Source organism: Hoplias malabaricus, chromosome Y (assembly GCF_029633855.1).
Source record: "Hoplias malabaricus isolate fHopMal1 chromosome Y, fHopMal1.hap1, whole genome shotgun sequence".
NCBI lineage: Eukaryota > Metazoa > Chordata > Actinopteri > Characiformes > Erythrinidae > Hoplias > Hoplias malabaricus.
Window position 1 is genome coordinate 60,500,724 of NC_089820.1, and position 25,191 is coordinate 60,525,914.

Here is a 25,191-nt window from a genome sequence, read left to right on the forward strand (position 1 = left end):
GTTTGTTTAAAAATATTATTACTGACAAAGCCAAGATGTTTATGTTTGAAGGTGATGTCCACAATTTTTCTGTGGCTTCTATATTGTTTACACCAATATCAGAATTATATCATATCGACAGAAATGTAGAAATATATCGTGATAAACATTTTGCCCGTATCGTCAAGCCCTTATTGTAAGTTTCATTGTTCTTGTAAATAATGTCTTTCAAATATAATACAGAATCATACCAAAAACATCAGAACCAAACCATAAATGAAAGAGTTCAGAAAATATATGTAATCAGTTTGTGAAGCCCTTGTCCTAAAGCCTGTAACGCAGCAGGTTCTCGAGATCCAGGTTTAAAAAATGTTGGTCACCACTGATCTATAAAAACGCAAACGAGTGGAAATCAGAGCGAAGATACAATGGACTGCTTTTTAAAATGTATTTATTTATTTATTTATTTTGAAGGTTGGCTCTCGTCAAGCTGAAGATCGTGAGTCACTCATGAGGAAGGACGAGCAACACCAAATGTCTTATTAATTTGTTAATTTGTTATAACCATAGGGCATGAAAAACCATGCTTCTCAGCCATCTGAGGCCAACGTCTTTATTCCACACACAAACACACACACACACGTTGCTGGCCTACATAAGCAGCAACATGCACACAGTACTAACACTGACATCAGTGACCGCCATTTCAGAACATCATCATCCAGTACAAGTGCTTTAAATCATGTCATTTTAATTCAAATATATATTAAAATTGACATAGCCACAAATGTATTTACAGCCAACTAGCTTTAGATTATGACATTGTACTCAAGTCAGAGCTTGGACCAATTAGAATCTGCTAACTAACCTGCTATGACATCACAATCACGAATAGCCAGCCCTGCGTTACAGCACAGTCAGCTTTAAAGCCTTATACCACCATCATTTTTAAAACAACAGATATGGACTTAGTTATTAAACTTAAATAAACGTAAAGAATTATTTAAAAATAGCAATGATTTCCCCCCAAAACATTCAGCCTTATTAATGCATATTCCTAAATATTATTATTCCTAATTATTATTATTATTATTATTATCATCATCATCAAGGGCTGGGGAGGGGGGGTCCCATATCTCTGTAAAGAGAAATTTAAAAAGTGATGGGGGTTATCTTCACCATAAATACAAAGAGTTCTTAAATAAAATACTTAGCCAGAGATTTGAATTAATGAACAGCCCAGAAACCACTTACTAAAGCACATTAACATGAAATTTTATTATTTTAATTTTAATTAAAGGTTTTCTGCTCGCATCCAAAAGTTACATAATGCAGCAGAGTCGCAATGACAGAGGTTCTTTTCGCCCTACAACAGAACAGTGAAACATCATAATCATTTTTAAAGCTGTAATTTTACAGTAAATACACTGCCTAGTGTTGCTTTAAGACCTCTGCAAATGTAGCCTTGAGACTGTCAACGTTTTTCGACAATTCCGGTTCCCACTTTGATACTTCCTTGCTCTTCTTTCTCTCCTCCATATTCAGTGCGGCAGACACAAGACACAAAGACTGAGTCCACACTTCTCTGGCTGAAGGTGTGAGATCTATATTGACTGCATTAGCTATAACTACATGTTATTTAGTTTAAAAAGTAAATAAAGAAGCACCCCACCACATTAATCCAATTCATTCTTTCAATTCATTTCTGGAGCTTTGTTCGGACTGAGGTCAGATCCAAATTTTTTATGTTGTACTTAAGGAAATATAATTAGAAAAACAATAAATAACTAAATAAACACCAACAGCATTTGATATGGAAATAGTTTTCTGGGGGAGCTGGTACATTTTCTGTGGAGCTGATAAAACAGACACTAAGCACAAAAACAAGGAGGTGACTTTAAATGTTATGGATAATGTATGTAAGGCTCAGTCTGCTTTTTTTTATTCTGTAAGCATTTCTAAATTATTAACTTACTATTGACCACTAAAAAATTCAGACTTGTGATTATTAATGATAAACTGGGAGAGCATCAAACCAGTGCTTTTCCCTTTTGCTGAGCTGTTATTAATTAACAGAACCAAGGCTCTTCGCTGCTTTTATTGCAACCACGACCCTGATGAGCCCCGGTTGAAGACCTCAGTGCATCCGCAGGTAAAAAAGTTGCCACTCCAGCTCTGAGAATCAGAGCGTCACAAATCAGCACAGTCTTTAACCCTGCTGCTGGGGATAATATGAACCAGCATTTACAGAGCTTCAGGAGGAAGTATGGCAAATCAATGGCGGAAAATAATGAGGGAAATGCTGTGGGAGCCAGGTCTGATGCCTATTGAGGGGAGGGGAAAAAGCGAAAGAGAGAGAGAGAGAGAAAAAACATTTTAATTTCCTCAAACAAAGGCCTGCCAGCTGTGTTTGAAGCGCGAGTCTGGCTCACTGAGGTCAAGTCTCCTCACAGAGGGCCTCAGGTACTCGAGCTGAAGGCCTTGTTGGTGAGAGAGGACAGTTAATAGATTTTCTTTCTTCTCTGCCGCTGTTGTTGTACAAAACTATTATGGCTCTGGAAAAAATTCTTGCCGGGGCTCTTTTGTGCCAAAGGGGTCTATGGGAGAAAGATAATACAACAGCAGCCTTAGGGAAGAGAGAGAGAGAGAGAGAGAGAGAGAGAGAGAGAGAGAGAGAGAGAGAGAGAGAGAGAGAGAACACCCTGGCCTTCGAGCAAAAATGCAATTTCACCAGCTCTTCTCACACAAGCTAGCTGCCTATTCCACTGCAACAATGGCCGCCCGCTCCTTTTTAGTCCAACCGACGGGAATAATGTCCAGGGAAGAAAGGAGGCAGGTAATTTAAAGAAGCGGAGGGAATGGATGCAGGTTGGAGGTGGCCGGGCCAGTTTGGCCCTCTCTGCCCCAACACCACCAGCCTGACCACCAGCTAGCACATGGTCTTCAGAGGAAAGAAATAAATAAACAAATAAACAAATAAACCACCGCCAGGTCACCAGAAGATGAGGGCTCCTCTCTCCTCTTTAGCTGCTCGTCTGGATCTGGACACTGCTGCTTTTAAAAAAGTAGGAGCTGTCTGAGAAGAAGGGCCCCTCGTAGGGGTCAGTGTAGGTCATTGGTCACAGGTCCCGTAAACCTACCCCCTACATCTATCTATACACGCTTCACCAGCATCTAAACCTACCCCCTACATCTATCTACACACGCTTCACCAGCATCTAAACCTACGACCTACATCTATCTATACACGCTTCACCAGCATCTAAACCTACGACCTACATCTATCTATACACCCTTCACCAGCATCTAAACCTACCCCCTACATCTATCTATACACGCTTCACCAGCATCTAAACCTACCCCCTACATCTATCTATACACCCTTCACCAGCATCTAAACCTACCCCCTACATCTATCTACACACGCTTCACCAGCATCTAAACCTACCCCCTACATCTATCTACACACGCTTCACCAGCATCTAAACCTACCCCCTACATCTATCTACACACGCTTCACCAGCATCTAAACCTACCCCCTACATCTATCTATACACGCTTCACCAGCATCTAAACCTACCCCCTACATCTATCTACACACGCTTCACCAGCATCTAAACCTACCCCCTACATCTATCTACACACGCTTCACCAGCATCTAAACCTACCCCCTCCATCTATCTATACACGCTTCACCAGCATCTAAACCTACCCCCTACATCTATCTATACACGCTTCACCAGCATCTAAACCTACCCCCTACATCTATCTATACACGCTTCACCAGCATCTAAACCTACCCCCTACATCTATCTATACACGCTTCACCAGCATTTAAACCTACCCCCTACATCTATCTATACACGCTTCACCAGCATCTAAACCTACAACCTACATCTATCTATACACGCTTCACCAGCATCTAAACCTACCCCCTACATCTATCTACACACGCTTCACCAGCATCTAAACCTACCCCCTCCATCTATCTATACACGCTTCACCAGCATCTAAACCTACCCCCTACATCTATCTATACACGCTTCACCAGCATCTAAACCTACCCCCTACATCTATCTATACACGCTTCACCAGCATCTAAACCTACCCCCTACATCTATCTATACACGCTTCACCAGCATTTAAACCTACCCCCTACATCTATCTATACACGCTTCACCAGCATCTAAACCTACAACCTACATCTATCTATACACGCTTCACCAGCATCTAAACCTACCCCCTACATCTATCTATAAACGCTTCACCAACATCTAAATCTACAACCTACATCTATCTATACACACTTCACCAGCATCTAAACCTACCCCCTACATCTATCTATACACGCTTCACCAGCATCTAAACCTACCCCCTACATCTATCTATACACGCTTCACCAGCATCTAAATCTACCCCCTACATCTATCTATACACGCTTCACCAGCATCTAAACCTACCCCCTACATCTATCTATACACGCTTCACCAGCATCTAAACCTACCTCCTACATCTATCCATACACGCTTCACCAGCATCTAAACCTACCCCCTACATCTATCTATACACGCTTCACCAGCATCTAAATCTACCCCCTACATCTATCTATACACGCTTCACCAGCATCTAAACCTACCCCCTACATCTATCTATACACGCTTCACCAGCATCTAAACCTACCTCCTACATCTATCCATACACGCTTCACCAGCATCTAAACCTACCCCCTACATCTATCTATACACGCTTCACCAGCATTTAAACCTACCCCCTACATCTATCTATACACGCTTCACCAGCATCTAAACCTACCCCTTACATCTATCTATACACGCTTCACCAGCTTCTAAACCTACCCCCTACATCTATCTATACACGCTTCACCAAAATCTAAATCTACGACCTACATCTATCTATACACACTTCACCAGCATCTAAACCTACCCCCTACATCTATCTATACACGCTTCACCAGCATCTAAACCTACCCCCTACATCTGTCTATACACGCTTCACCAGCATCTAAACCTACCCCCTACATCTATCTATACACGCTTCACCAGCATCTAAATATACTCCCTACATCTATCTATACACGCTTCACCAGCATCTAAACCTACCCCCTACATCTATCTATACACGCTTCACCAGCATCTAAACCTACCCCCTACATCTATCTATACACGCTTCACCAGCATCTAAACCTACCCCCTACATCTATCCATACACGCTTCACCAGCATCTAAACCTACCCCCTACATCTATCTATACACCCTTCACCAGCATCTAAACCTACCCCCTACATCTATCTATACACGCTTCACCAGCATTTAAACCTACGACCTATATCTATCTATACACGCTTCACCAGCATCTAAACCTACGACCTACATCTATCTATACAAGCTTCACCAGCATCTAAACCTCCCCCCCGCATCTATCTATACACGCTTCACCAGCATCTAAACCTACCCCCTACATCTATCTATACACGCTTCACCAGCATCTAATCCTACCCCCTACATCTATCCCTACACGCTTCACCAGCATCTAAACCTACGACCTACATCTATCTATACACACTTCACCAGCATCTAAACCTACCCCCTACATCTATCTATACACGCTTCACCAGCATCTAAACCTACCCCCTACATCTATCTATACACCCTTCACCAGCATCTAAACCTACCCCCTACATCTATCTATACACGCTTCACCAGCATCTAAACCTACCCCCTACATCTATCTATACACGCTTCACCAGCATCTAAACCTACCCCCTACATCTATCTATACACGCTTCACCAGCATCTAAACCTACCCCCTACATCTATCTATACACGCTTCACCAGCATCTAAACCTACAACCTACATCTATCTATACACGCTTCACCAGCATCTAAACCTACCCCCTACATCTATCTATACACGCTTCACCAGCATCTAAACCTACCCCCTACATCTATCTATACACGCTTCACCAGCATCTAATCCTACCCCCTAAATCTATCCCTACACGCTTCACCAGCATCTAAACCTACGACCTACATCTATCTATACACACTTCACCAGCATCTAAACCTACCCCCTACATCTATCTATACACGCTTCACCAGCATCTAAACCTACCCCCTACATCTATCTATACACCCTTCACCAGCATCTAAACCTACCCCCTACATCTATCTATACACGCTTCACCAGCATCTAAACCTACCCCCTACATCTATCTATACACGCTTCACCAGCATCTAAACCTACCCCCTACATCTATCTATACACGCTTCACCAGCATCTAAACCTACCCCCTACATCTATCTATACACGCTTCACCAGCATCTAAACCTACAACCTACATCTATCTATACACGCTTCACCAGCATCTAAACCTACCCTCTACATCTATCTATACACGCTTCACCAACATCTAAATCTACGACCTACATCTATCTATACACACTTCACCAGCATCTAAACCTACCCCCTACATCTATCTATACACGCTTCACCAGCATCTAAACCTACCCCCTACATCTGTCTATACACGCTTCACCAGCATCTAAACCTACCCCCTACATCTATCTATACACGCTTCACCAGCATCTAAATCTACCCCCTACATCTATCCATACACGCTTCACCAGCATCTAAACCTACCCCCTACATCTATCTATACACCCTTCACCAGCATCTAAACCTACCCCCTACATCTATCTATACACGCTTCACCAGCATTTAAACCTACGACCTACATCTATCTATACACGCTTCACCAGCATCTAAACCTACGACCTACATCTATCTATACAAGCTTCACCAGCATCTAAACCTCCCCCCCGCATCTATCTATACACGCTTCACCAGCATCTAAACCTACCCCCTACATCTATCTATACACGCTTCACCAGCATCTAATCTTACCCCCTACATCTATCCCTACACGCTTCACCAGCATCTAAACCTACGACCTACATCTATCTATACACACTTCACCAGCATCTAAACCTACCCCCTACATCTATCTATACACGCTTCACCAGCATCTAAACCTACCCCCTACATCTATCTATACACCCTTCACCAGCATCTAAACCTACCCCCTACATCTATCTATACACGCTTCACCAGCATCTAAACCTACCCCCTACATCTATCTATACACGCTTCACCAGCATCTAAACCTACGACCTACATCTATCTATACACGCTTCACCAGCATCTAAACCTACCCCCTGCATCTATCTATACACACTTCACCAGCATCTAAACCTACGACCTACATCTATCTATACACGCTTCACCAGCATCTAAACCTACCCCCTACATCTATCCCTACACGCTTCACCAGCATCTAAACCTACGACCTACATCTATCTATACACACTTCACCAGCATCTAAACCTACCCCCTACATCTATCTATACACGCTTCACCAGCATCTAAATCTACGACCTACATCTATCTATACACGCTTCACCAGCATCTAAACCTACCCCCTGCATCTATCTATACACACTTCACCAGCATCTAAACCTACCCCCTACATCTATCTATACACGCTTCACCAGCATCTAAACCTACCCCCTACATCTATCTACACACGCTTCACCAGCATCTAAACCTACGACCTACATCTATCTATACACGCTTCACCAGCATCTAAACCTACGACCTACATCTATCTATACACGCTTCACCAGCATCTAAACCTACCCCCTTCATCTATCTATACACGCTTCACCAGCATCTAAACCTACCCCCTACATCTATCTATACACGCTTCACCAGCATCTAAACCTACCCCCTTCATCTGTCTATACACGCTTCACCAGCATCTAAACCTACCCCCTGCATCTATCTATACACACTTCACCAGCATCTAAACCTACCCCCTGCATCTATCTATACACACTTCACCAGCATCTAAACCTACCCCCTACATCTATCTATACATGCTTCACCAGCATCTAAACCTATAAGAAGGGGTGGTTTCCTACCCTCCTCCAAGTTACACAGTGCAGTTTCTGTAGTGTGGAGCCAGTGCGGAGTTGCAATGACAGAGGCTTTATTCTCCTTATTACAGGTCAGTGAAGTATTCCCAATGATTTTGAAGCTGCAATTTTAAGGTAAAAATATTACACAGTGTTCCTTTAAAATATTAATAAAAATCTAAATCAAATCAAATAACATTCCTTTTAAGCATTTAAAGCCAGTTTCCGATAAAAATGGACAAAAATGGGAATAAATAAATTTGGACTTCATTTATATATTTAAAAAAATAACGTTAAAATAACACTGATATTTTCCCAGAAGAGTTCAGCGCTAGCTGAAATTTCTAAAAGAATCAGGTGTGTTATTGTACATTGATTTCCGGCTGAGCCCTGAGAGAGTGTTAAAAGGAAGAGGCTTTTGGGAAGTGGGGGCAGGGGGGTGGTGGCGTTGGAGTTTCTTTAGCAAGGGAAGGGGGGTGTTTGGGGGCTGTTATGGGGGGGGGGGGGTGTTTCCACGCAGCTGCTGCCGTTCTTCAGGGAACCTGCACAGGAGCCTGGCGCCTTTAACAAACTCGTCCAAGCGGCAGCAGCTCAACTCAAGCAACTGACTGGATCCAGGGTTCAGCTGTAGTTTAGTTTAAAGGCCAAGAGCTTCCTCTACGTCCTTAAACCTGGCTTTAAACTCATTCTCCCATTACATTTAATTTCAATTTCTTTCTGATCACACCTTATAATAAGTGAATTACACTACTTTAGGAAGCAACAACTGTTTAAATGCAACTCTCTCTCGTGAGAATACAGTGGGACATTCCACAGCAGCTGCACATGAACCTACGCGCTAGCAACCTCATTATTTACAACATCTGTCACCGGGGTGGTTACAGGGCGCCGCCGTCAGTTCACTGCCCTCAATTTTAAAAGTTAATTTCAAAACATAAATATTGAAAAAGCCGAGAGGTTGTTGTTTGATGTTAAATGTCATGTTTCTTGTTGGTTCTGGGCAGTTTTTCCGTGTCTTTTGCATTGTTCATATCGATATCTGAAGTATACCGTATCGACTGAAATTAATAAATGCATTGTGATATAAATTTTGGCCGTATCGTCCAGCTCTAAATGGCCATAAGTCATAATCTTCATAAAGAAGAAAGCTATAAATTCAACCAAGAATTGAGCTTAAAACACTCACACACACAAATAATAAATAAATACATTTTTTAAAAATTTCCCAGCAGTGGCATTTAAGGCGGCTAGCTACAGAAATTTGGGCAGCAATTGTGTCCCGTCTGAAAGCCTAGCAATTTTGTACTACTTTTATAGAAAAGGACCCAATCAGGACACTTTTGGAATTTTATTTTATTTCTTTTTTAGGTCGTTCATTGCTATAGGGATGAATTTTTGGATTTTTTTTCCCCTCTCTTTCTCTTTTTTTAGTCTTTAATAGCATGGCCTTCAAAATAAACTGCAAGGACAAATATGGACCAGAAAGAGAAACAACAGAGGCTTTGCTCAAGCTGCTTTTAAAACTGCAGCGCGTACAGCCAGAGGAGGATGGATTAATACGCGTAAACTTGTTTTAAAAAGCTCAGATTCTCTGCTCAGGGTCATTTTCAGAGAGTATTGTAGAGTGGGTGGGGGGGGGCACAATTACATGCTAGGTTTTCTAACTCAACATTTCAAAAAAGCGGAACTGTAGAAACGGGTGTCTTTTCATTGCGTTTAATCAAAAACATGAATAAGGTAGATCAGTTGAGCATGAGCAACCTGTTGGAATTCCAGCACAGGAACAGGACTGAGTGCTCGGGCTGGTGCTGATTAATTAATGCTCTGTCTCGTATATTCATTACCTTTATACTGCCGCATTCTCTTTATTCAGCTATTAGTAGCCTGAACTGACAGAAACAGGCACTGTTAGACACACACACACACACACACACACACACATCAACAGAATGATTCAAAATGAGCCAATTCAAACAAGACCAAAAAGGAATACCAAGCCAATATCAATATACTTTTAATACCAATGGACTACAACACTCCAAGGAATATTAATATCATACAAATATGTTATGGCATTCATGGTAAATGCACACAGACAAATCAATTCTCCAATTCGCAAACTGCTGTAATTCTCCTGGAATCCCTCGCTTAGATCCAAGGTCCTGCCCCCTCTAAGCACTGAAATTTCTCAGCTCTCGAAATGCCGTGGCACGCATTAAAGCCGGAGACAACCTTGTCGAAGAGCTCAGCTGCAGTGCTTCCTAGAAACCATACCACATTCTGCCTCCTGCTTATTCAACTGTAACCTCAGCTAAATCTTTATATATATATGCGATAAACAATGTTATTGTCATTTTAAGACATGCCACTGATATAATATTATTATAATGACATAATAAAGCAATTGCACCCCTTTAAAGAGCAATGAACTTTTAGAAAAAATGTATTTGTTAAGAATGTTAAGGTATTGGAATATGAAACATGTTTAAATATCCAAAATATATAAAAACAAAACCTGTGAAATTTAACTATTGACAAACAAATTGATACGATGGCCCCAGAACAGAGAAACCAGAGAGAACAGCACAACAAGCTGTCCTTTAATAATAATAATAATAATAATAATAATAATAATAATAATAATAATGATGATGATGTTCAGTCTTATTTTGATGCCTATATTTATGGTTCAGACGTTAAAATACAAAATCAGCACCAGCCTTCAGAACTGTTTATGTGGCTGAATGCCATCAAATCCTCAAGAAAGTGGTCTGATATCTAGTGTAAAAAATTCCATGAACAGTAGGAACCCTCTCTAGGAATACCCTTCAGTTCAGAAGGGGCGTCCACAAATAAAAAAAACATAATAATAGGAAACAGGACAGTTACTGGTCAAAATAGCTGCAAGCATCAGGAGTTTGTGAGAGAGAGAGAGAGAGAGAGAGAGAGAGAGAGAGAGAGAGAGAGAGAGAGAGAGAGAGAGAAAGACAGAGAGACAGAGAGAGAGAAAAAAAAGACAGAGAGAGACAGAGAGACAGAGAGACTGAGAGAGACAGAGAGAGAGAGAGAGAGAGAGAGAGAGAGAGAGAGAGAGAGAGAGAGAGCCAGAGAGACTGAGAGAGACAGAGAGAGACAGAGAGAGACAGAGAGAGAGAGAGACAGAGAAAGACTATCAGAACCCACTGGACTTCCACATCACAGAGTCAGAGTTAGAGGAACAGCTCAGAGGCCTCCAGCCCAGAAAAGCCTGTGGTACAGACGGCATCATGAATGAAATGATAAAACACACAGATTCAAAATTCAAATCGGCCATTCTCAAACTCTCCAACCTAATTTTAAACACAGGCCACTTCCCCAGCGTCTAGAGCGAGGGTCTCATATCCCCCATATTCACATCCGGAGACAAATACGACCCAAACAATTACAGAGGAGTCTGTGTGAGCAGCAACTTGGGCAAGGTCTTCTGTAGCGTCCTCAACACTCGACTCACGGGTTTCCTCACTGACCATAACATCCTCAGCAGAGCTCAGATCGGCTTCCTCCCGCACCACCGAACCTCTGACCACATCTTCACCCTCCACACACTGATAGATAAACATGTACATCACAATAAAGACAAAATCTTTTTTGTCGTTTTGTAGATTTTCAAAAAGCGTTTGACTCCATTTGGCACACAGTATTATTCTATAAACTTATAGAAAGCGGTGTTGGGGAGAGAACATACGACGTCATTAAATCAATGTACTCTCACAGTAAATGTGCAGTGAAAATGGGAACGTTCAGGACAGAGTTCTTCCCACAGTCTCGAGGAGTATGTCAGGGCTGCAGCCTGAGCCCCACTCTCTTTAACATCTACATCAATGAACTGGCTGATAAACTGGACCAGAGTGACTCAGTACCCGGCCTCTCTTTGGGGGACACCAAAGTCAAGTGCCTCCTCTACGCAGATGACCTTGTTTTGCTGTCACCGACCAGAGAAGGACTCCAGGAAAGTTTAAACGTCCTGGAGAACTACTGCCAAAACTGGGCTCTAACAGTAAACCACAGAAAAACTAAAATAATGACATTTCAAAGGAGGTCTAAAAATCAGGGGAACTACACCTTTACAATAAACAACACCAACATTGAACACACTAAAACACACGTATCTGGGGATAACCCTCAGCTCCACGGGAGGTTTGGACTCGGCTGTGAGGGAGCTCAGAGAGAAGGCCAGAAGAGCCCTATTTTCCATAAAAAAATCCATTAATTTCGAAATACCAATTCCAATCTGGCTGAAACTGTTCAGATCGGTTATAGAACCCATCGCTCTGTACGGCAGTGAGGTGTGGGGACCCCTAACACAAAACAATTTTACCAACTGGGACAAACATCCAATTGAAACCCTGCACATGGAATTCTGCAAAAGTATCCTGCATGTGCAGAGAAAGGCCCCCAATAATGGCTGCAGGGCCGAACTAGGGCAGTACCCCCTCCATTCAGAAAAGCCATTCAGAAAAGAGCTCTGAACTTCTGGACGCATCTAAAATCCAGTGACCCCCAGTCACTGTGCTACAAAGCCCTCTCCAATCAGGAGCTCCACATCGATAGGAGTCCCCTCAGCCAGCTGGTCCTGGCCCACAGTGACCTACAACCCAATGACATCACCGAGTCCAAACATCCTCACCCCACGCTCGCTCAGAAAATCAGACCCCAAAACATCATCTCCCAACAACAACACAACTACCTCACACACTGGACCCACACCATACAACAACAGCACAAACTACAGAGCTACTCAGCCCTCAGCAAAGACTACAAACTGGCCAAATACCTCACAACCATCAGAGAGAAGTCACTGAGGTCGTCACAGACAGAACTGGGTCCCCAAAGAGGACAGGCTGTGCTCTCACTGTGAGCTCTTGATGGTGGAGACAGAGCTGCACTTCCTAACCCAATGCCCCAAGTATCCATCAGAAGCAGGTTCTACCAGAGAGCGAGTCGAGTCTGTCCTGAGTTCCTGCTCCTCACTGATACAGAGAAGCTCCAGTATGTACTGGGAGAGAAGGAGGAGCTGATCCCACACGCAGCCAAATACATGACAGACTGCCACAACCTGAGGGACAACCAGTGTGGACAATCAACAGTGTAACTAATTATTACTGAATATTACTGATTATTAATGATTATTAAACATCTATATTGTCTCCATGCTCTTATTTTCCTTTTCTTATTTAATTATCATTAATCTTGTAAATATCATTTCCTGTTGTTGTAACTGTATCTGTATCTATATGTTTATGTATTTTCTGTAATATGCTTTAGCAACAGTGTAGAGACAGACACAGAGAGAGAGACAGAGAGAGAGAGAGAGAGACAGACAGACAGAGAGAGAGAGAGAGAGAGAGAGAGAGACAGACAGACAGTGAGAGAGAGAGAGAGACAGACAGTGAGAGAGAGAGAGAGACAGACAGAGAGAGAGAGAGAGAGAGACAGACAGAGAGAGAGAGAGAGAGAGAGAGAGAGAGAGAGAGAGAGAGAGAGAGAGAGAGAGACAGACAGACAGAGAGAGTCAGAGAGAGAGAGACTGACCTGTGGAAATCTTGGCCACCAGAAGGAGCCAGTGAGCCACAATAATACCAACAGGTCATCAGTATAATCTCTGCTTGAGAAGTTGAGAGGTGGAATTACCTGAGGCTGTCTTTGCCGAGTGCTTTTGAAGAAAGTCTAGTGTTTGAGCCAAGGCTTTTTTATTGCAGTGAGTGGAGAGTTCTTCGTTACATTCAAAGCACCTGGAGAAAGAGAAAGATAAATGAGAGAAATTTAATGTCAAAGCACTACAGAGCTCACAAATGTATTTTTCGTTTCCATATTTAAAACCTCAGATATTGAGAATACTGGCACCATATCCAGATACTAAAGCTTTAAAACGAGCTACAGTAATGTCCAAGGCCCAACATGCGGCACATATGAAAACCCAGTTGCCAGTGGGTGGACCATCTCTCTACCAAACGTAAGTACAGCAGAACACAGCACACGATTTGCTCATTCAGTTTCACACAGGGATAAAACCATGCTCGTATCATCTGAAATTGTGCTATACACAGATTTAAATCCATGTCTGTATTCGGTATTAACCTGCTTCTGAAGCTGTGGTGGGGGAACAACCTGCTTGTGTTTGGTGCAGATATTGAAACTCTAAAATAAACGTTCTGCGGCTTCTTCAAAAATAACTTGCAGTGATCTAACGCACTAAGAGCACACTCTCTGTGTCCGTTACAGTGGTGGTACCTTCAAAAGAACCTATTCTGTACCTTTAATTAGCGATTGATGGATATTTGTAGCTTATTGTATTAGAATTGTAGATTTTAAAAGTTGTGTTGATTTCATTCACACAGTTTCTTCTCTAGGACTTTTATTCTGTTTTTTATGAGACAGTTCTATAATGAAATCGTACAAACATTCACCTCTCTTTCTAGAAATGAGAATGTAATGAACCTTTAGGGAAAACAACTGGACTTTATCACCACTGCTGTATCTTTAAAAAGGTACGTTTACACCGTTTATGCCTTTAGTGATAGTAATGTACCTCTATCTCTGATCTGTGTTGGAATCTGGAGGTTGGAATTACAGAGCCTTTTGGACCTGTAGTAAAGGTTGTGTGTGTGTGTGTGTGTGTGTGTGTGTGTTTACCAGGCCTTCCAGGTGCTGAGGCTGATGCTGATGCAGTGAGAGTCCGGGTGATGAGTTTGCTGGTGTTTTACCGAGTGCTGGCTTTCTGACTGACTGCAGCCCTAAAAACAAAACACCAGATAATAATGATTTCTTAACACATAATGCTCCCCAATTTTACGATGACAATTATACCCCTATAAGTATAGACATCTGTATATGCTTAGAGCATTAAGAAGCACATTAGATTAGTAACAGATGCCTGCTTTGAGAGAGAGAGAGAGAGAGAGAGAGAGATTTACCCCTTCTTCACATATTAACACAGTTTCTGAGGTATTAATGAAAGGTCTGGTCAAACGACCACAAGGATCAAACACCACAGCACTGTGCTTGCCCTGTCTAAGCCGTTCAGAACGACCAGATTCAGTGCCTGTTCCTTTAAATGATCGTTTCACTTTCAATTCATGACTGACAATCCTCAGATGAGAGGGTGGCACAAAGATTTCCTTTATTATGTCAGAAGTGCCATTTAAGTAATTATATTACATCAATATGTGGTTCTAGAAACATTAATAAAGCTATTCATTAAGTGTTAAATGATACAGTAAGACTACAAGCTGTTTTACCTGGAAGCCACATTTGAGGCACACTCTGATGTCGTGTGACCCGACCTGCTCCATCTCCACTGCATCCCGTTCTTTCATGCAGTCTGAACACACTGACCACAGGCTTCCAGTTACAGCCTTCTTCACCGAGTTCAGCTCCACAGCTTTACTCACATGCTGACACGTGAGCCCTGAGCACACACAGGACAAAACCCAAATGTCCTTCGTCACTTTCACTGCAAATACCTTTACTCCAGCTGCTCTTTTCAATGTGCAAAAAAACATGATGAATGGACAATTAAATGGTCCAACATTACCAGGAATTAATAATCTCTGTATTAAAGGGAACGTCTACGATTGTAGGCAAACCCCGCTCTAAGCTCTGCGTCGTTTAAGGTGGAAAGATATGTTTGACGGACATAACGAGTGTTGCCTGTACGCAGCTGTAATGTAACTTGTCTTTAAGTTTTTATCCACAGTTTGAATTACCGCAGAAACTCATCTGTAATTCGAGTTGTTTAGTTTTGTAGCACTTTTGGTACATATATTTCCACCTTAAGTGATCCAAAACAGTTCTTTCTGTTGTCGAAAACAACTCCAGAACCTTCTGTCACAAGTAACTAAAAAAACTAGCATGCGGGACTGAGACAGGTGGGGCTTCGCAAACACATCAGAGCGGTTTTGAGCACACAAACAGCCTGAAGGGCTGCAAATAGTGAGGAAATGGTGAATTTTATAAAAAGTGATTTTTCATTACAATCGTGAATTACACCTTTAAAGTCGATATTCAGTGTTGTAATCATAAAACACTTTTTATAAAACTGGGGGCTGGTCAGACATGCTAGGCTTCTGTGGTAATTCAGACTGTGGATAAAAACCTACAAGTTAAACCGTTTTTCCCCCTCAAACACACTGTTCCACCTTAAAAGACACAGAGCTTCTGAACGTCAACAAACCAGAGAGAACTGCAGTTGCCCACAATCTTAGATGTTGCCTTTAAAACCTGTTAAGAAACTAATATGAAAGGAGAACCTTTACGTTTGTTCAGAACAGTCCCTTTTGTAAAACACTAAAAAAAATTGCTCCAATGACAAAAACTTTCTTACCGCTAACTTCATCCGAAGATTCCTCATCGCGAGGTTTCTTCGGTTTGTTTGACCGCTTTGTCATTTCAGTGTTTTTTAAGGAGAAGGGGTCTTTAAGCCGCATTTGTATCTGTGAAACAAATTGTGAATCAAAATATAGCAGAGAGACACACAATGTATACAGAAAAAACTGAGATCCCACTCTCACAGATGTCAGAAATCTGATAATCGGGTTGGATTCAGAATTTAGTCTAATAACAACAACTTAAAAATATATTTTTAGATTTAATGATTTTCCATTATTTTGTTTTTCCTTCTCATTGTAAATCACTTTGAATCGCATTATATACATTAAATGTTACGTTATTTTTTGAAAGTTATTATTGTTGTTTTTTCTTATTTTACAATTTCCCACAATATCCAGATTTAATTAATCTTTGTAAACTGTCACTGTTCACTTCCCAAACCAGAAAAATACCCTTGCTTTCTTAAGAAAACAAACCTTTGAAGTTCCATTTATAAAAATAATACCAGTTCAAGATCAATATTGGTGAGGAAACAATTCCCAATTAGGAATGTCCCCCAAATCATTCAGCTCTAGTGCCTAGAGGCTGAATCTCAATTACCTCCATGGTCCCTACGTAGTGCACTAAATAGGGAAAGAAACTACATTTCTACAAATAAATGGCGCTTTATAGCGCTAACATAAAGCAATTTATATTCAGCCACAATGTGTGCGGTCCCGTGTCTAACAGTAATTGAACAGTTTCAGATGTACGTCATTATTTCGTGTCCTACGCATGGCGCAATGTAGGGAGTAGGAAGTAGGGGTCAAAGAGAAATTCGGGATCCTTGACCGATTCAGCTAGCATTAGACAGAAGCGACCAGTTTCAGTTTCAGTTATAAACTAATACCGTTCGTTTTAAAGCCACCACAGCAATACAATTAAGGGCTATAGCGCTCTGAGGGAGTTAATAAACGTATACAAATAAGAATATTGGTGACAAAAAGCTGCCTGTGTTCTGTAAGTGTGAGAATAACTCACCTTCTCTCACTCAGCTGAAAATGGAGCTGCAGTAAAAGATCCACACTCCTGAAATAAACAGAGCAGGGGCTTTATCTGCCCCTGTGCACCAATCTGTACGCGGTTAAGGGTCGAATAAGACAGAAACAACAGAAATAAAGCGGCTGTTTGCGATTATTAAAGACTCTCTGCGCAGCGTGTGACATTTCCACAGAAACGCACACCTCTGATCACGTGATCAAACGGGACCACGACGGAAGCCCACAACGATCAAGCGGGAAAATGTACCATTCTTCCTTGAATAATAATAATAACCAGGTTACAACTGTAAATAAGAACATGTAATATTCCTAATAATTAAAAAACAATTACAAATTATAATAATGAAGTGTCAAACAACAGATAAAAGTGTCTACACAGATAAAAACGTTATGACAATATGCAAATATTGTCCATTTTATTAACTCCACTAATCATACAGGTGAAATTTGACATTTGTACAGTGGAATTTAAGTTTTCCAGTGCTTTGTTCACCTCTCCAGGTGTCGTGATAGGTATTATTTGGGTTGTGGATCATCCCAAGCACTGTGTAATATGTAGCACTGGTGGATCAGATCAGAATTCTGGTCAGCTACTCACTCTCCGCTCTAGACATATCCGCCTTGTTGGTCAACCCTGCAGATGTAAGGTCAGACAATAGCTCGTTTTGGCTACATACATTCCTCTACTCTTTCATCACTCTTTCAACACTGCCCACAGGACACAGTTGGCTGGATGTTTTTGCTTGGTGGATTTTTATTGGTCCAATGGTGACATTGATATATAAAAAAATACATAATAAAATCCAGCAGCCCTGCTGTGTCTGATCCACCCACACAAAGCACAGTACACAAGCAGGCCGCCACCATGTCAATGTTACTGCAGTGCTGAGAATGGGCCGCTACCCAAATAATACTCCTTGGTGGTGCATAGGGGGTTCTGATCGTTGAAGAACAGAGTGATAAATGGACCACGTATCCTGTAATTACTATATAATTACAATTAAATTATGGTAACTAGTTTGTTTGAAGGGTTAAATGCAAATATGAAGCAATATAAAGCTCACAGTATGGTGGGCGTAGAGCTGTGGAACTGTTATAAGTGATAACGCTACATCAGGAAAATTTGTGAGTTGGAGTGTTGTTATGATCCAGAGATAATCATACAATCTATTCACATAAGACGGTGTATAAAGATTTTGATATTTGAACGACTTGACTTGAAATTATACTCTATATGGAATGTACATATATTCAATGCAATTGAGTAAAGGTAACTACTTTTGAACAAGGAGGGTGTATCTATATCCACATATTTATACGTCTATTTGTAATTATGCAAATTGAAAAACGGAAGTTGTGATGACGCAGGTCTCGTGGTCGGGGTGGCAGAGGGCAGCTCGCGCTGATAGTCTCCTGTGTGAAGAATTGAGCAACTGGGAGATTTCAATTCGAAAGAGATATAAAAGCAAAAAAAAAACACAGTCTAATGCAGCTTTAGCGAGTAAAACCCAACTGTAACATGGCGTTGAAGACCTGCTGTCGCCTCACATGGTGCTTGGTGCGAGGTTTGGGGAGAAGAAACGTCCTTTTTACACCGAGAACTCCAGCGTTGAACTCAGCGGAGTCTTTACAGTGTGAGAGCTGAACCGTAACATTCACACAGTATTTACTTAGTAAGGAATTATTTACAGTGTTTATAAGTTTTAGTAATTATACGTAAATAAAGGCATGTTTACAGCTTTACTTTTGCTGTAAAGGTATGTGTTGGGTCTTGAAACTCGCTCCCTACGCCCTATGAAGTGCACTAGAACCTAGTAGGTTTTAAATAATGGTTCCGTCACATCCACAGTTTATAATCTGAGACATTTAGGATTTATTTACATACACTTTGCCGAGCTAGACAGATATTGCGCAGTTTGGGTTCAGAAGCTAAAATGGATTGCCTAACTGTGCACTATGTAGGCTGCAGGGAGACATTTAGGATTCGGCCAGTGAATATGACTGACTTGTAAACACTGGGGTTTCCAAACTAATGCTAAGTCTATACATTTAGGAATAGTTTTTGAGCAGCGTTATATAAAAAAGACACTTTGTTTAATACATGTATTTTAAAAGTTAGTAAGTTACTAACATATCATACAATAAAACAGGGAAATGTTACAATAGTACTAATATGTCTCTTGAATAAAAAAATTCTTTGAGGTAAAGCTGCATTGGTTTAAAACCAGTGTGCTAGATATTAAATTATTGTAGTTATTCTATCAGTTTCACTATTCCAATAATATTCCAGAAAGGTGCTACAATAATTTAATAATTTTCTTTTACAAATGTTTAATTAGGAGCATTTTTAGCAAGGCTTTAGTTAAACTAAAGGCTTATTTTTGCTTGTGGTGTGTTTTTTCTTTTAGATAACCAAAGCATTGCAAAACAGAGGCCTTTGTGTTTGTGGAGGAGATTTTGCTCATCGAGCCACCCTTCAGTCGGCGTTTCTTATGAAGAGCTGAAGAAGCTGCTGGTGTCCAGGTCCGGTGTTGTCATAGATGTTCGTGAGCCTTGGGAGCTACGTGAATATGGCAGTATCCCACGGTCCATTAATGTCCCGTGTGAGTGCCTTTTTTACTCTTCTATATGACTTTGAAAACACGTGATTTTGTTGGTATATGTTCACTACTAGGCTGCAAACTCACACTAGCCCAGTGTTTCTTCTGAATTAAAGGGTATTAATAGGTAGATTTTTCCTTGCTGTATTAAAAGCCTCTGCTAAATTAGGAACATTTTACACTAGATATTGGAATAGTATTTGATGCTATTGAGCCACATAAACATGAGTCTGGACAGGTTCTAATGGCGTTGTTCTACCCACAGTGGGGCAGCTGAGTACAGCCCTACAGCTGAATCCAGAAGAGTTTAAGGAGAAGTACGGAGGCGACATGCCATCAACCACCGAAAATGTGGTCTTCACCTGTCTGGCAGGAGTTAGGAGTTCCAGAGCTTTAGAAGCTGCTTTGTCTTTAGGATATTCCAAGTAAGAAGTCGTTTTGACTCACCTTTTCACCTAAACACGGTTTTAAAGGTTTTTGAGTAGGGGACACTCAGCCATTAGCTGGAATTTGCAACAGTTACAAAACTGAGAACAAAAGTGAGTGACACTCAGATAAAACAGACACAGCACACCTATATTATTCATCATTTTTTCATGTACTTCTGCTGTTCAGAATATTCATAAATACATGTATATTTTTGTTAATCATTAGTGCAGTGTTGTATTTATAGTATGATGTTCTAAAAGGACTCAAATTATTAAAATAAACCCCTTGTAAAAACAAACAAAAAATGTATATATTTAATTGACATAATTCATTGTCTTTAAATTTTAAAATGGATTTAAATGTCTTCTTTTCTCTTTCCAGTGCGCAGCATTATCCTGGAGGATGGCAGGACTGGGCGAAACATGAAATCCTGCAGACCAAAAAATGACCTCAGCTTTATGGTAGCAATGTGATTTAATGAAACAAAAAATCGAATAATTTAAAGCATATCGTGGAAAGTTCTCAACACTGTGTTAGTGGACAAAATGAAAGTGGAAAAACAAGGAGAACTGCGTACAGTGAGGTGCAGTTTCAGATGGTATATTGTTATACCTCAGAACTCTGGGGGAAATAACAATTAACTGCAGCAGCAGAGCTTTAACATTTCTGCTGTTGGAATGGTATCAATAATGGACCTCACTTTGTCAGAAAAAGAGAAGTTAAGCCAAAGTAGTATAAACATGCTTAAGAATGAATCCTTTTGTTATTGTTATAGCTAATGTGCTTAATGTGAACTGAGTGGTAGTTTTATATTCACTACCATTTCTGTCTGAGTGGAATTGACATATATATATGAAGGTTCTGTCCCAAATCCTAGTGAGCTGTCTATAAAGAGATCATTGTATGTCAGTGCACCGTGCTCCCGACACCTAGACTGTCCTAATTCATAGACACATTAAATATGCTGTCTACTGAGATACCTTAATCTGGCTGAATTTTAAAGCAGCATTATGCCGTTCGTCAGCCATTAAAGCTATCCCATGATGCAACAGCAGAACAACTCCCATCTGCTTTGCTGTTGTTCTAGAGCAAAACTAATTGAAACCACTATTAAAATGGTAAGACTAGAATCCACCTCAATGAAAAGCTGAGGCTACGCTGGCTACTGACGGAAGTAAACACCAGTTCGGTGCAGTGGTCGGGAACCAGCCGTGACAGTCACTCTCTAACTACAGCGTCTCAATAATCTGCCTCATGAGGACAGACCTGGGTTAGAATGCTGCCGATTAAACAGCTGCCTACGGAGTCACTGCCTACTTAGGCAGCTCACTAGGTTTTGGGACAGACCTCAAGTGTCTGCCTCAATTTTTTTCTTTATTGATTGTATCGCACCAGTTAAAGGCATCCTTACTTTAGAACTTGAGCTACAAGAAAAATATGTCCAACAAACACAGGACGTTAAAAGTCACCCAAAAAATCTTCATAAATCCAAGATGGATTAAAAAATAGTCATGTTTTTAACTATACAACAAAGTTTTTTGACATTCTAGTTCACAGTTGTTTACAATGCATCCTAAACACATTGACTCATCAGTTCCATCTTAATTAAGAGAAATTTGTAGACATGCTTTTAAAGGCCATTCATCTACTGTTTATATTGTTTGTTAGTTATTTTAACCTTGTAGCGCAAGGTCTTAAACAAGGAAGCAATTCTTGGGCTCCAAACGACTTCATCTGGAGTTGAAAATAATGTCAATTTGAACTGATGTCAAACTACGACTTTAAAACCCCATCATTAGTTTTGCATTTCACCTGAAGGAGCACTTTTCCTCTTTCTCCTGAACATAGTCTTTTAAATCTTTCTGAAGAATCTGACAGGCCTCTTTTTATCTGTGTTATAGCAGACACTGTTGATGTTATAAACGCCAAAAAATAAGAACTGGAATTACACTTAAGTCTATATAATGTCTCTTATCCTCATCTATTTTAAACTGGTTTGTGTCACGGAAATAATAATAAACACAGTAATTCAGACTGGAATAGAATTGGCTAAAAACATAAGAAAACGTTTGCATTTTATGCCAAAGAATGGATTTATATTGTTATTAATGTTCAGATACAAGGTAATGAAGCACCTCTACTTCAGCAGGAAATGAACAGAGCAGTAAACACGTGAGTCTTTATGAATCAGGATTTTTTAAAAATCAGTAGGAAATTGATTTTTATACAAATTGAGAAGTACAAGGGCTTGTTCAGTAGAAGTTTTGTCAGAAACTCTTGGGATGATCTACATTAAAATTACAGTGGCTTGATTTATACTTGTAATGAAAAACAGGACATGGTGCTCTAACATTCTCTAACAAAAAAGATCAATAAAATTTGCCTTATGTGGAAATAAACAATGAATGCATATTGTATTAATTATCTGGAAATTTAAAGTCCTGTGACCTAAGAATATTGTGTGAATAAAAAATCCGCAGCAGAATTGTTAGTTCTCTATATGCTGAGGGTTCACTTAAAGGCAAGTGTACAATAATAGGTTTAATATTTTTCTGGGAATGGATTCAATTTCTCATTTTTGTGATTCCCAGCAAGTTCCTATGAGATCCAGTGGGTTTCTGATGAATGAAAGTCCTCCATGATCCACTTCAGTATCTTATTCATCAAACTCATTATGTCATCTTCGTAGACATGTGTTTTATAAATCTTCATTTCCAGAAAAATTCTCCATCTTACTAAAACTTCAATGAAAACTAAAAACGTTAATTTGTTAAATTGCTTGAATTTTTTTTTCAATGAATGAAATAAATAAACCCTAAGAGAGAAAGCGAGGTTGTGGCGTGTGGTCAGTGATAGTTCAGTGTGGATGATTCATTGTGTTGTAATTGAATGAGAAAATGTCACCTGAGTGTTTGGACTTGGTCTAATGTTGAAAACACCCCCCACACACTCACACACACACACACTCACAGACAAGGCACAACTGAGCTTCTCTGGAAAGAATCTCGCCCACGGAATCTGGATGATATTAGAAATGCAGAGTGCTCAAAGACTGATAGAGGGGTGGCTCTTTCAAGCTTCTTAAACACAACAGTTCACCTGCATTCGGTTGTCTGTCCCAGCTCACTCATTGTTCTCTGTATTATTGGAACTGTGCTGTCGATTAAAGGAACGCTATGTGATACTTCTACCTTACAATTACAGCTTCAAAATCATTGTGATGCTCCAATGAGCTGTAATAAAGAGAATAGTCCCTTTGTTGTTACAACTCTGGGCTCAGCACTGCAGAAAGTGAACTATGTATCTTTTGGAAGAGGGTAGGAAACCATCTCTTTCTCATTGATTCAGCAATGTGCTGTAAAATGAATGAAACTAGGAGGAGACTCAAGAGCAATCAATAGCTAAATATAAAAATCTTACCTGCTATTCTTTTATTTATTTTTAATTGTGTACACTCTAAACTATGAATATGCAAGCAGCCCCCGACTCTGTCTGTACCCACTTATCGGCAACACACCTGCAGCTCAAAGCCCCGCCTCCATAGGATTGGTTCCTTAGGTTTGTGATGTAAGAAACCCTGGCTGTCTAAATTTGAGACTGTGTTTGGAACATTGCAAGGGGGAGCAGTGGGGGTGGATTCTGACCCTCCTTCAAAGGTTACATAGTGCAGTTTCTGCTGTGCTGAGCTTGGAGTAGCAATGGCCGAAGCTCTATTCTCCGTCTGTGAAGCATCAATGAATTTGAAGCTGTAATTTTAAGTTAAACATACTACTTAGTGTTCCTTTAAATAACTGTCTATCTCCAAAACACTGATTACATTTGTTTCCTGTCCTCTCCCTGCTTTCACTGTTGATAAAACACAGAGCTGCTCAAAATGAACAAACCTTCTCTGCTGAGTGTCAGGCTTTAGCAATTTTACTCTCAGGAAACCATTAATAAATAATTGAAAAGCAGTTATAGCACATTAACAAAATGGGTTAATGAATATGAACATGTAGTGAAGCTGACAGAATAGATGTCAGTGACCAGTAAGATCTAGGGTTTACCTTATAGACTAATGGGGGCTCACCATTTGGCAGGTAATTTGTTATTTTTGTTATTATTTACACCTACAGTAGTTTTTACGACATCCAATTCTAAAGCCAATGAAATTAACATGAAGTGGGTCCCTCATTTGCATCTTCACCAGCCTCCATTCTTCTTGAAAGGATTTCTACAAGACTTTGGAGTGTGTCTATGGGAATTTTTGCGCATTCATCCAGAATAGCATTTTGTGGGCCTGTCAAGTTCTTCAACACCAAAGTCACCCAACTATGCCTTTATGGACCTTGCTTTGTGCACTGGGGCATAGTTGTGCTGGCATTGATTTTGGAGCTGTAAAGCCTGCAGGGACAAGCAGTTAAGCATTCACTCTGTAACTAGAGCGTTTCATAAGGTCAGAGGTCGGTTAGAATGCTGCAGACTTAAACAGCTGTCTACATATTCAGTGCCTACTTAGGAAGCACACTGGGTTTTGGGACAGACCTTCAGAGTCAGCAGAGCGTTTGTGACTTTTACGCACTATGCGCCTCAGCACTCCCCCACTCAAACATTCTGTGATCTGCCAATCTGATTCTAAGTTGCTGTGGTTCCTAAATGCTTCCACATTTAAAAAATACCCCTCACTGTTGATTGTGGGATATCTAGGAGGGAAAAAAAATGTCCCAAACTGATATGTTGCAGTGGTGGCATCCTATTACAACAGCACATTTGGATCCAGTGAGCTTCTTAGTATGACTCATT

General features: G+C 40.5%; 2 protein-coding genes across 2 annotated transcripts in view; one reads left to right on the top strand and one right to left on the bottom strand.

Moving 5' to 3' along the window:
• LOC136678361 (ubiquitin carboxyl-terminal hydrolase 45-like) overlaps positions 1–17,508 on the bottom strand; it is a 48,770-nt gene extending 31,262 nt beyond the window's left edge. The window contains exons 1-5 of the mRNA XM_066656397.1: positions 17,361–17,508; positions 16,336–16,444; positions 15,251–15,420; positions 14,646–14,746; positions 13,644–13,744 (exon numbers count right to left, since the gene is read on the bottom strand). Of these exons, the coding sequence (XP_066512494.1) occupies positions 13,644–13,744; positions 14,646–14,746; positions 15,251–15,420; positions 16,336–16,438 (475 nt within the window). The 5' untranslated portion in view covers positions 16,439–16,444; positions 17,361–17,508. The remainder of the gene's footprint in view (positions 1–13,643; positions 13,745–14,645; positions 14,747–15,250; positions 15,421–16,335; positions 16,445–17,360) is intronic.
• Positions 17,509–18,765: 1,257 nt separating this feature from the next.
• Positions 18,766–23,182, top strand: LOC136679160 (thiosulfate sulfurtransferase/rhodanese-like domain-containing protein 3). Its single transcript, XM_066657510.1, has 4 exons — positions 18,766–19,014; positions 19,789–19,983; positions 20,246–20,405; positions 20,791–23,182. Exons 1-4 carry the CDS (start codon positions 18,900–18,902, stop codon positions 20,855–20,857), a joined length of 537 nt encoding a protein of 178 aa, XP_066513607.1. The 5' UTR covers positions 18,766–18,899; the 3' UTR covers positions 20,858–23,182.
• Positions 23,183–25,191: the final 2,009 nt, after the last annotated feature.

What these genes read in the sequence shown, in the direction of transcription:
- LOC136679160 (XM_066657510.1), top strand. Translation starts at nt 18,900, where the DNA reads ATGGCGTTGAAGACCTGCTGTCGCCTCACATGGTGCTTGGTGCGAGGT. An exon ending in CTCAGCGGAGTCTTTACAGT is followed by an intron (nt 19,015 to 19,788) that starts GTGAGAGCTGAA and finishes TTTTTCTTTTAG; the next exon opens with ATAACCAAAGCATTGCAAAA. An exon ending in ACGGTCCATTAATGTCCCGT is followed by an intron (nt 19,984 to 20,245) that starts GTGAGTGCCTTT and finishes TTCTACCCACAG; the next exon opens with TGGGGCAGCTGAGTACAGCC.